The following is a 12,945-nucleotide window of genomic DNA, read 5'->3' as shown; positions in this document are numbered from 1 at the left end:
ATTCACTATTTTAGTTTGCTCACTAATTATTTTAGTATTTATTGAATTTTTAAAATATTGTTTTTTTTATGTGTTTAAATATCCATAAGAACCGATGATGGAATCGTACATTCTTAGGATATCCTGCAAATTAGAGGAAAGTTTTAATCAAGTGAGTTAACCCTCACTCTCAAAATAGTATATGTTGTCTGTACTTGTCTTAGGTTACAGTTGAATTCGAGTCGAGAAACCACATTTCTGACTAGCTGCCCTAAGCAAGGAATTTTGTTGGGCTTATAAGTCATATAGCAATCAAAACAATGGGTGTGATACGAAATCTAGCCTCTTAATGAACCAAAACAGACAGCCAATTTAAAATTAAGTAACACACCTTCTTAGATGGTACTTCTAACAACATTAATTAATCATATAATTAACGATTATTCCGGATTCAACGCCACCTTTGTTGATGGCAAGACCAAGGCGTATTGAATTGAAGACATTTAGATAGAAGATAGGATTAACAACATTTAATTTGCGTTTTTTCCAAGTTTAGTTTAACTGTTTGAGACTTTGAGGCGGTGGTCTTTTACTTAGATTTGTGATGGTACGTAGTCATAATGTTATATACATAGGACTATGGGACGTTTGGCATAATTAGAACCTGTTCTCTTACGTTAAAATTCAGTTCAGTTCAGTTCAGTTCAGTTCAGCTCATTTCAACTTAGTCCAGTTCAGTTCAGCTCCTAATTTCCTTCTCTTAGGCCCTGTTCTTTTCACCTTACAAAAATAATATTAAGTAAAAATAATTTCAGTTCAGTAAAAATAAGTTCAGTTCAGTAAAATTAATTTCAGTTCAGTAAAAATAAGTTCAGTTCAGTAAAATTCAGTTTTCTTAAAGAAAAATTATAATAGAAAATCAGTAAAAAAAAATAATTTCAGTTCAGTAAAAATAATTTAATTTCAGTAAAAATAGTTTCAGTTCATTAAAATTAGGGTATTTTCATTTTTACCACCTTCAAATAATGACTTTGTCGAATTTACCACCTCCAAAAAAAAAACATTTACTTTACCACCTCATAAAAAAATTAAACATCAGTATTACCACCTCATCTGAGCTCAGGTGACGGAAAACGCATGTGGGGCCCAGCATAACGGCTAGTTTTTTATTTTTTCCCAAATTTCTCTCGATTTCCCTTTTATTTAAACCTAGTTCTTCATTTGTACACCAAATTCTTGCAGATTGGAGATTAATTTTTGCGATTTTCTTCACAAATCAGTATTTTTGGGCAACCTTAACAATCCCAAACCCTCTAATTATCAAACAATCAATTGAACTCCTCGACAACAAGCATCAAATAGGTAAGCCATTGTCGTTAATTCTCTAGCAATTTTCGTGATTTCTGTTGTAATTTTTTGGCAATTCGTTGCGTGATTATGTTGCATTTGGTAAGAGTAATTGAAATTGGGCGTTTTGTGAGGTCAATTAAACCCCAATTTGAATTAAAATACTTAGGGTTCATGTAAGATTAAATTAGATTGGGGGTTTTTGTTATGTGAATTGGCTACTGAAATTAGGGTTATATTATGGTGATTGTGTTCAAATACAATTAATTTCATTCTTGTTCTTACTGAATTTCAGAAGGGAATGTCTTCAGTTAGCATGTCACCCTCAAAGGAGAAAAAATGCCAATGTGGAGTTCCAATGTCTAGGCTGAGTGCTTGGACTAGGGAGAACCCAGGACGCAAGTTTAGGACCTGCAAATTCTATGATCCTGTGACTGAGTCAAGGGGGTGTAAAGCTTTTGAGTGGGTGGATCAACCAGATGGAACACCTTGGCAAACAGAGGTGATTAACAACTTGCTGCTGGACAAGAAACTAATGAAGGGAGAGCTGAATGACATGAAGAGGGAAGTTGATGATGTTAGTGGACAAAGGAGGTGCTTGCTCAATGAGATTGACAGCTTGAAGATGAAATGCAAAGCTCTTAGCTCAGACAGGAAGAAGATGATCAAGGAAGTGCATGGCAGCAATGCAACAACAAAGAAAATGCTCACAGTACATGCTATTGTTGTGTTTTGTTGTTTTGGTTTGGTACTGGCTATGTATTTTAGATCTTAGGTTCATTTAGGAATGCTTAGAAACAAAAAAAATCCCCAACTTATGTTGTGTTTTGTTGAATTATTATGTGTGGATGTTGGGATGACATTTCTTGTACTACTTTTAACAACATCAATGAGAAATGGAACTTTTTGGTAGAAACATATCACAATTCGTATTAGTACTTGCAACACAATGTTTGAAATTGTTTTACATTGGCTGAGACAAAAGTTAAGGCACCTTTGTGCAAAATCATTGTTCAACTATCATTGTTCAACTACCAAATAAACTTGGTTGTCTATTACAAAATACTAATGAGTAGACCTAGGGTCACAGTTGATTGAGATCCTTGTCCTTCTTGCTTGTCATTACATGAAGCTTGGACCTGGTCTGTATTTTGACTTTGGGAGGAGTAGTTGTTGGCACTCTTGTGGGCTGACTCAGGCTCCTGTTGCTCCTGGTAACAGGCTGAGTTGGCAAAGGCTCTGTTCTTGTTGCAGGCTGGCTTGACACAGCAGTTGCAGGTGAAGCATTACTTGACCCAGCCTGTGCTGTTGTTGGAGGCTGATATTGTGGCAACTTCAGTGCAGCCTGCAATCACAGTATGACAAGACTCAGAAACAAAGCCACTAAATACACTCAAGTCACAAAATACACAAAATACCTGTCTTGCTGCTTTCTCTTCACTTTTCTTTCTCTGTTCCTTAAGCCAAGGAGTCTGCATCTGTGGCCTCCCACCCTTTGGATTTGTTGCAGGTGGGTTAGGCTGTTCTGGTGCTGCTTCAGCCTTGCATGTTTTGGCAAAGTGGCCAAACCCACCACAATTCTTGCATTGTTTCATCACCTTTGGCTTCTTGCCCTCAGGTGCTGCAGAAGTGCCCTCCCCTGGTTCAAGCTTTCTCTTATTTGCCTTAGGTCTTCCTGGCTGCACTTTCAGCATAGGTGGCAAAGGCTGTCTGAGCTTGACCTTTTCCCAATTCTTAGGGCCAGGCATTGGCTGTATTGGGTTCTCATATGCAGCCAAGTATGTCACCCTATAGTAATGTGGGTGCACATACAACTCAGGATCATCCCTTTTGTCCATTATGCAAGCAAATGCATGGACACAAGGTATTCCTGTCAACTCCCATCTATAACAAGTGCATTTTCTCTCTTGCAGATCCACAATGCACTGATCATCCTTGTATTTCACCTCATAAATTTCATCCCTTGAAGCTGTAACCTCACATGTCATGGCATACTTCTCCAACCCATCAAAGACTTTGTTGACAAATGGGGTTAGTAAACCTTCCCAAGACTTTGCTGCCTCCCATTTGTCATTACTCCTCTTCATCATATATCTTCTAAGCCATTCCATTTGAGTTAGAATAGGCTTGTCTCTGGCATCTCTAATCACTGCATTAAATGTCTCACACATGTTGTTTAACAACATGTTAGACTTGCAGTTTGTAGAGAAAGCATGCCTTGACCAGTGCTGGGGGTCAATGTTTGACAACCACTGGTATGCTTCTTCATCCAAAAAATTGATACTTTCCATAGCAACTTCAAACTCAAACTGATACAACCACACACATGACAACCATTCAACACAACAACAACCATGTGCAAAACTAAATGTTCCTAGCATACATTATAGTTCACCATAAAACTGACATAAAAGAACCTAAATAGAAGCTTACCAGAGTGCTTGCCCTAGCAGCAGCCCAGAACAATTCCTTGAAAGTTGCACCATGAAATTTCAGTTTGAAATTTGACCAAATATGCCTCACACAAAATCTGAGCTCAGCTTTGGGGGCCACATCTGCAAATGCTTCTATGAGACCCTACACACAAGGCAAAACTAACAAGTTAGTGTACAGAAAATTCAAAAGCAAAGTAATTTAAACACAAACACAACCCACTTACTTTCTGTCTGTCAGACATAAAAGTCAAGCCATCTCCTTGGTCATACACACAAAGTGCCTTGAGCAAGCTCTCCAGAAACCAGCACCAGCTGTCCTTGTTCTCAATCTCTGCAGTTGCCCAAGCAATTGGGAAGATGGAATTATTGCCATCTTTTCCAACTGCAACCAAGATCTGCCCAGGGTATGCCCCTTTTAGATGGCACCCATCCACCCCAATTACTGGTCTGCAACCAGAAATGAATCCATCCCTAAGTGCAGCTAAGCACACAAACATCCTCATAAAAATTGGTCTTTCAATTTGATTAATATCATCCACCACCACATTACACTCACTCCCTGGGTTCCATTTCAGCAGTGCCTTCCCATAGTCCCAAACCTTTGAGTATTGCTCTGATGAAGAGCCATATATTATAAGCTTTGCCCTGCTTCTAGCCAACCAAGCCTTGGAGTATGTAATTTTGATCCCCAAGTCATTCAAGGCCCTGTCCTGAATCTGTTTAATCTTCCATCTGGGGTTGCCCCTGAACTCCTCCAAGTACCTGTCAGCAAGGAACTCTGCTGTCACCTTGTTGTTCATTTTACTCCTAACACACCTATGCTTCAGCCTTAGTGTCTTAATTTGCCAAGCCTCTGATTTCACAAGCCTTGTTGCATAAAACTTGAACCTACACCTAACACCCTTACTACATGTACACTTCACTATCCTACAACTGTTCTTGTTATACACACACTTGCATTTCCTTTTGCAATATGCTGTTAGCCTCTTTGAATCATTGTGAAGAAGGTAATACTCATACCTATTTTCAATTGCATGTTGTCTCAAAGCTTTTCTCATTGTTTGCACATCACTGAACCTTTGACCAACTACAAATTTGATAGCCCTTTCAAAGTCTGTCTCAGGGTTAAACCAAGTAACACTACCCTGATCATCATCTGAATCACCTTCCACACTCTTTAGCTCATCAGAATCACAAGCTGCCTCCTCTTCAACCCTCACTTCAATTTTCTGTAGATTTCTTTCTATGTCAAACCCTGTGTCCTCATCATCACTTTGATCCCCTCCTTCACTAACTCCCCTCAAACTGCCTTTCACCTCACTGTTAATATGGTCTAAATTTTTCTTCAACCACTGTTCATCATCATCAGAGTATAAGTCCTCCTCTCCCTCATCAACTTCTAACTCAAAATCACTCAACTCAGAATCAGAAGACTCTGTATCACCATCCTCATCACTAAACACATCACTGTCATCCCTTAAGCTCCTCACTCTTTCTTTTATTTTTCTCACTAAATTAGCTAAATTTCCAGTCTCATCCCCAACCTTAGCCTTACCCTTATCTGCAGCAGTGAGTTTACCCTTCCCTTTATGTGTATTAGCATTCACTTTCTCTGCCCTAGGAAGCCTCTCCTCAGCCTCTCTGTCATGTATAACAATGCCTTTTAACCTAGGGCTTCTCCTAAATGGCTCTTCTTCAGTGGGCTTACTAAGTTCTGGGCTGGGTTTATATACTTTAGGCCCACCAAACCTCTTTTTCAGTTCCTTCCTTTGTGCAGGGGTTAGCTCATTCCCAGCTATACATTTGAAGGGTGTTTTGTTAGTCCCTTCAATTGGCTCATGACTGGTAACATACATCTCACATGCCCCCTCTTTGTTCACAGACTCTAGGAAACCATTCACCTCACCATCAACAAGCTCCCTTTTACCATTCACCCAAGACTTGCCCTTTTGTTTATACCAGCAACTAAACCCCCTAGGAACCTTCACATTCACATACACAAACCCATGTATAGCTGCTTGCCTCAAAAAGTGTACATCTATCTTATTTTTTTCCACTTTTCTCATCCAATAAACCCACCCACCATCCCAAGTTAACACCCTTCTATTTTTACCAGCTAAAGAAGGTATAAAGGCACCCCCTACTGTAATTTTTAAGTCCACTGTGTCCATTCTGTAACAACACCAACAAAAGCACACACAACAATAACCAATTTCAGTAATTACAGTAAACAACAACAACCAATTCACCAATTACAGCAAGTAAAAGCAATTCACATTGACTATGCACTAAATTAACAGTAAACAAGTAAATCTAATTAACTAATTATTTAACAAATGCACACTCTAATTCAGTCAAATATTCGCATAATTAGGGTTTATAATACTTTAATTCACAGATTCCCAAAAAAGGCATACTTTACCCCAATTGACAACCATAAATCCAACGAAATGTACTAATAAAGGGTTTAAAGTACCTCTTGTAGTCAGGAATCTCGATTTCTGTCAGCAAATTACCAAGCTTTTGGTCCCCTCACCCTGTGGAAGATGACAAGAGAAGCTGATGTGTTGCAATTTTGTGGTTCCAGCTCGATTTCAACCACCCAAATTGATCTAGGGTTTCAGTTTTTACAGAGAGAAAGAGAAAAATCAAAGGAGAGAGAAGCAGTTACAGTGAGAATCAAGAAAAATCAAAGGAGAGAGAGACGAAAATTGATGAGGAAGTGAGAAATTTGGTGAGACATTGATTATGGAAGGTGGAAGGTGAGAAAAGGAGGAGACAGAGGGAAATCGATTTTAAAAGAATTAAATTGGAGGGAAGTGACAGTTAACTGGGCCCCACATGCGTTTTCCGTCACCTGAGCTCAGATGAGGTGGTAATACTGATGTTTAATTTTTTTATGAGGTGGTAAAGTAAATGTTTTTTTTTTGGAGGTGGTAAATTCGACAAAGTCATTATTTGAAGGTGGTAAAAATGAAAATACCCTTAAAATTAAGTTCAGTTCAGTAAAAATAAGTTCAGTTCAGTAAAAATAAGTTCAGTTCAGTAAAAATAGTTTCAGTTCAGCAAAATTAAGGTAAATCAAACAGGGCCTTATAAAATATTCATTTCAGTTCAGTTCAGCTCAGTTCAGTTCAGTTCAGTTCAGTCAATGAGAACAGACCCTTATTATTATTATTATTATTATTATTACTATTACTATTATTACTATTATTATTATTATTATTATTATTATTATTATTATTATTATTATTATTATTATTATTAGTGACTTTCTTCATATGAAAAGTTGGTCACTCTCGGATCAACTTCAAACACTAATATTTCTAATTTTAGGATGTAGGTATGTACTGATGTATGAGTAGCAAAATATAAGTGTTTTGCTTTAAAATTAGTGGATAAGCTATTACTCCGTAATGTGTAAGAGGTGTTGATCAAAACCCCCATTAATTTTTTTTTTTTTAAAAAAAAAAAAAAAAAAAAAAAAAACTACTTTAAATGTTCTTTATGTTCAAAACATAGTTTTCAATGCCACATTATTGCTGGATCAGACATCAAAGGGAAGAGTACGTATGTGTAAGTCATAGTGTTCTGATCATTATCCTATTATATTTTAGAAGGAGTCTTGTGTTGTCTTACTTGTCTAGCTAGGCCTTCTATTTCGCTATCCTTTTCATAGTGAACCACCATTGTTAGATTTGATTTGAAGCTTCTTGATCATGACTAGCAATATAATTTGCCTATTCAAGTCAAGCGCAAGCTAAGGTTGCTCATGAGACTAGCAATATAATTTGCCTATTCAAGTCAAGCGCAAGCTAAGGTTGCTCATGAGACAGTGAGACTACCCATACTTTGTTTTTATTTTACCAAACTATTAAAAGCACCAAAATCAAATTCTCTCATTTTGAAAATGCATAACTAAAAATAGGTAATTGAAAATAAAAGCTCTATTAATATTTGCTATGGCTCTAATACTATAAGTACAATTGCTAGTTTAAATTTTAAAGAAGGTTTTTTTTTTTTTTTCTCAATTTTCTTATTAATGTTAAAAGCATAGGACTTTACAACTTTGACATTGTTTCAAATTGCGTTCTTGATAGAACTTGTTATGTAAATCCGGGTGTATGGTACATTCAGGTCACTTGCTCATTTAATCAACAAATGAGCAAATAATTATTTGTTTCATTTGTTGATTTAATGAGTTAACTGACCCCGAGTGTACGGTACACCTGAGTGTACATAACAGGCTCTCTGTTGTTGAAGTATATCATACTAAATAACACATGTAAATAAATGTCTCATATTGGTTGAAGATGAGAGAGTTACTCACTTAATAGGGCTAAGAAGTTAGTCCTTCTATTGTCATATGGTTTTGGGATGGAACCTTCTTTGATCACCAATATTATTTTCTTTTTCTTTTTTGTCATATGAATCAATGTTTTTTTGCTAGCCGCATATGAGTCAGTTTATGATTAATTAATAATAGAGTTGTCAAAGTTGACCCGACTCGAAATACCGACTCAGGTCACTTGGTTCAAATTCGCCCGGAAATAAAAATTGCCCAAAATGTTTCCTATGGTCTCTAATACACTCCGAGAGTCCAATAGGCTGGATGGAACCATCCAATTTGCCTTTAAACGACCAATTTACCGATTTACAACTTGCACCGATTTCATTAAATCAAGTCTACCACAAACATTTATGGAAACATATAATGATCATATATGGTTTCAAACGGCATTATATGACCCCGAGATGTATCCCCTAAAATCTCAAGGCTGTTTGACACCGTGCCCCGAAACCTCATAAATTTCTCAAAAAGCGTGGACATTAGCCTTCAATTTTGGAATTTTTTTACTTTTTTTCGCCCGAAAATAAAACTTACCTAAATGTTTACCATGGTTTTTAATACCCTTCGTTAGTCCAATTAGGTGGGTGGAACCATCCAATTTGCATTTAAACGACCAATTTACTAATTTACAACTTGCACTTCTTTTATTAACTCAAACCTACCACGAACATTTATGAAAACATATAATGGTCATTTATGGTTTCAAACGTCGTTATATGACCCCAAGATGTATCGAATAAAATCTCATTTCTTTTCGACACCTGACCCCGAAACTTTCAAAATTTCTCAAAAAACATGGATATTAGCCTTCAATTTAGGATTTTTTTAACTTTTTTTCGCCCGGAAATAAAAATTTCCGAAATGCTTACCATGATCCCTAATATCCTCTGGGGGTCCAATTGGGTGGGTGGAACCATCCAATTTTCCTTTAAATGACCAATTTAATAACCGGTTTACAACTTGCACCGATTTCATTAACTCAAGCCTACAACGAACATGTATGATAACAAATAATGACCACATATGGTTCCAAACGACATTATATGACCCCGATATTTATTCCCTAGAATTTCGAAACTTTTAGACACTGGGCCCCGAAAACTCCAAAATTTCTCAAAAAACGTGGATATTAGCCTTCAATTTTAGAATTTTTCGACTTTTTTTCGCCTGAAAATAAAAATTGCCGAAATGTTTACCATGGTCCCTAATACCCTCCGGGAGTCTAATTGGGTGTGTGGAACCATTCAATTTGCTTTTAAACGGCCAATTTACCCGTTTACAACTTGTTGTATCGATTTCATTAATTCAAGCCTACCATGAACATTTATGACAACAAATAATGATCATATATGGTTCCAAACAGCATTATATGACCCTGAGATGTATCCCATAAAATTTTAAGACTTTTCGACACCGGACCCGAAGCCTCCAAAATTTCTCAAAAAACGTGGATATTAGCCTTAATTTTTGATTTTTTTGACTTTTTTTTGGCCTGAAAATAAAAATTGCCGAAATGTTTACCATGGTCCCTAATACCCTCTGGGTGTGTGGAACCATTCAATTTGCTTTTAAACGGCCAATTTATCGGTTTACAACTTGTATCGATTTACCAGTTTACAACGGTCGATTTAATTAACTTGCACCGAACCCGACTTGAAATGAACCTGACTTGTTACTAACCTGACCCGAATTCAACCTGACTTATTACTAACCTGACCCGAATTCAACCCGACTAGAATTTTTAACCCAACCTGTTACAAATCCGACCCGAAATCAACCCGACTTGTTATTGACTTGACCCAAATTCAACCCGCCCCGAATTTTACCATACCTGTTAATTACCCAACCCAAAAATTAAACCCAATCTGTTACTAATCCGACTCGAAATTAACATGACTTGTTATTGACCCGACCTAAATTCAACCCAAATTGTTCTTGACCCGATTTCTAATCACTTTCAATGCAATTTAGATCACCTTATTATTGTTGATCCAAGCATTTTGTCTAGGGAGACCAATTCAAGTCGGTCCAGGCAGCAAAAGAAAGGAGCATCATCCTCAAATTTAAGAGTTAGATATAGTATGTATTTGTTGTATGGTCAAAGGAAATAATTAGCTTGATAAAAATGATAATTATCTATTTATAGTTAGTTGAACCCGAATATGACCTGACTTGGAAATGACTCGACTTGATTGTAACCTGCAAATTATTGTCTTGAACACAACCCGACTTGAATCCGAGAATGACCCGACTTGGAAATGACCAACTTGATTATAACCCGCAAATTATTGACTTGAACCGAACCTGACTTGAACCCGAGAATGACCCGACTTGAAAATGACCCGACCTGATTATAATCCGCAAATTATTGACTTGAACCAAACCCGACTCAAACCTGAGAATGACTCGACCTGATTCTAACCTGCAAATTTATTGACTTGAACCGAACCCGACTCGAACCCGAGAATCACCCTAACCCGTTTTAACCCGAATTAAACCCGACTTATTGTTCACCTGACCCAAACCCGATAAGAAGTATGGCCCGACTCAAACATGACCCAACCCAAACCCGACCCGCATAGCTTATGGAATTAATCTGAATTGACCTGACCCGAGTTGAGTCGACCCACTCTTAACCGATCCAAACTCGACCCGTTTACCCAAATTTACAACTATAATTAATAAGTGATTTTTTGGTTCTTCTTTATTTAGAGAATTTCATATTCCTAAAATTTGGTCACCTCTAAGAAGAACAGCATGAAAGAAACAAGTAGATCGATCGTGATTTGTGTGGATAAAGCGCAACAACTTAACAAACAAGTAACGCATGACTCATGACAAACATGGAATCGAACGCACTAGATAAATTTAAATAGCTGAGTCACGGCGCGGAGTGTCTGGGATTTTAAGTATTAGTATAATAATGTTAAATTACAACAATTTGTCATCTCAGGGGATGTAGCTCAGATGGTAGAGCGCTCGCTTAGCATGCGAGAGGTACGGGGATCGATACCCCGCATCTCCATTTTTAATCCAAATACTCATAGTTTGATATTCTTAATTGTAACTTGTCATTACTTTTTTTTTTAAAATCCAAATGAAGATGCATACATCCAAAAGAAAAATGTCATTACTCCTTGTAAGGGCAATATTATTGATAAGGAAAGAACTAAGGGTCTGTTCTGATTTACTAAATTGAGCTGATTGAAGCTCAATGAATTTAGCTAATTAAAGCTGAACTGTATTGAGCTAAACTGAACTGTTTGTAAGAGAAGGAAATTATAAACTGAACTAAATTGATTGGAGTTGAATTAAACTGAACTGAATTGAATTAAATGATAGGCCGTCGTCGAGCCTACCAAAGATAAAAACCTAACTTGATCTCTCTAATGGGTAGAAAAGGCAAGTAAGGGTCGATCCCACAAGCACTAAGGGGAGCACTAACAAGTATCGATTTGTGATAAGCTAAGTCAAGTCTTTTTGGGTTTTGAGTTATAATGAAAAACTATAAACAATAATAAAAAGGATCTTGGGAAGGTATCTACCAATTAAGTCATTCACAAACTACAATTTAACATACAAAACATAGCAATTTGGGGATAAATTAGGGGAAGTCATCTAAGGCACCCAACTACTCTCTCAAGCTAGAGGGATTACTTGAGTCATGAATACAACCTACTCTCGTGGTTACAAAGCATAAAACAAGTGTTAAAGTATAATCACGATGACAAAAATATTCCCTTGACTGGAAATTCCTATTATCATGGCATTTCAAGTCAATTAAGCATAAAGGAGCTAACTCAAGTTCATCTCTCCATCCTTCGTTGAGAAAGCTTAGATAATAGTTCTAGCAATGGCCATATACAAGAACTAAGCAATTAAACCACTTAAGCTCAACTAATTAACACCCCACATTAGCTAAATCAACACATGCAAACAAGTAATTGTGAATTCATCAATGGTTTCAACCATCCCAAGTAAAAGAACTACTCACACATCATTATAAATTGCAAACTAAAGTAGTAAACTACTAAGAACATGAATCCAAACACTAATTTAACATAAACAAGTAATAAAACTAGAAAAGATACAAAAAAATAAGTAATTAAAGCAATAAAATAAGAGAGAGAGTAAGAAATTCTTATTGATAATGCAAGAAATAATCAAATCTTCAAGTCTCTTTCCTTCAATTCTTATTATTCCAAGCTTTCAACAAGTTTTTCACACTTTCTCTCTCTAGAAAATGAGAGTTTATCTCTCTAAAAATCCTAACCTAAGCTAAAACTAATGTAAGAAGATCTCCTCTTTACAAATGAAGCCAAAGAGGTATTATATAACCCCCCAAGTAAAAGGACGGAGAACACGAGGAAACGACCCGTCTACAGGTCGGCACGGACGTGCCAAAGGTTGCATGGACGTGCAGACATGTTAAAATACCAGCAGTAGCTACTGCCTGACCTTTCACGGACGTGATTCATTTGGCACGGACGTGCAGGGACTTGCACGGACGTGCCACTTATTGGCACGGACGTGCAACCCTTTTCTGGCGAAACAACTTATTTTCGGAAGGTCATAACTTCTTCGTTACTCATCGGAATAAGGCATGTGACAGTCGTTGAAAATCTCTTGAGATGAACTTTAATCTACAATTTGAATCACTTCAAAATGTTGAGTGGAACAAAAGTTATGGTCAGTTGAAGTTGACCTTAGTGCAAAAATAGCCCGTAAAGCATAGCTACATTACATCAAAAAACACAAACAACCCGTAAAGCATGGATGATACAAAATTTATATAAAAATAGGATAAATAATGAACCTTGATGTCGAATAATC

General features: G+C 36.9%; 2 protein-coding genes and 1 non-coding gene across 3 annotated transcripts; 2 read left to right on the top strand and 1 right to left on the bottom strand.

Moving 5' to 3' along the window:
- Nucleotides 1-1,001: 1,001 nt before the first annotated feature.
- On the top strand, nucleotides 1,002-2,101 carry LOC110730015. Its single transcript, XM_021909796.1, has 2 exons — nucleotides 1,002-1,341; nucleotides 1,622-2,101. The coding sequence occupies exon 2, from the start codon at nucleotides 1,628-1,630 to the stop codon at nucleotides 2,099-2,101; it is 474 nt and encodes a 157-aa protein (XP_021765488.1). The 5' UTR covers nucleotides 1,002-1,341; nucleotides 1,622-1,627.
- Nucleotides 2,102-2,216: 115 nt separating this feature from the next.
- On the bottom strand, nucleotides 2,217-6,591 carry LOC110730118. The gene is made up of 5 exons (XM_021909893.1): nucleotides 6,238-6,591; nucleotides 3,986-5,933; nucleotides 3,760-3,903; nucleotides 2,745-3,635; nucleotides 2,217-2,671 (listed from the first exon to the last, which is right to left on the bottom strand). The coding sequence occupies exons 2-5, from the start codon at nucleotides 5,930-5,932 to the stop codon at nucleotides 2,411-2,413; spliced, it is 3,243 nt and encodes a 1,080-aa protein (XP_021765585.1). The 5' UTR covers nucleotide 5,933; nucleotides 6,238-6,591; the 3' UTR covers nucleotides 2,217-2,410.
- Nucleotides 6,592-11,064: 4,473 nt separating this feature from the next.
- TRNAA-AGC lies at nucleotides 11,065-11,137 on the top strand. Its single transcript has one exon. It is a non-coding gene; the product is annotated as a tRNA-Ala (tRNA).
- The last annotated feature ends 1,808 nt before the right edge of the window (nucleotides 11,138-12,945 follow it).

Source organism: Chenopodium quinoa, unplaced genomic scaffold (assembly GCF_001683475.1).
Source record: "Chenopodium quinoa cultivar QQ74 unplaced genomic scaffold, ASM168347v1, whole genome shotgun sequence".
NCBI classification, from domain to species: Eukaryota; Viridiplantae; Streptophyta; class Magnoliopsida; order Caryophyllales; family Amaranthaceae; genus Chenopodium; species Chenopodium quinoa.
Note: the sequence above shows the minus strand (reverse complement) of the source record. Positions and strands in the feature narration are given on the sequence as shown.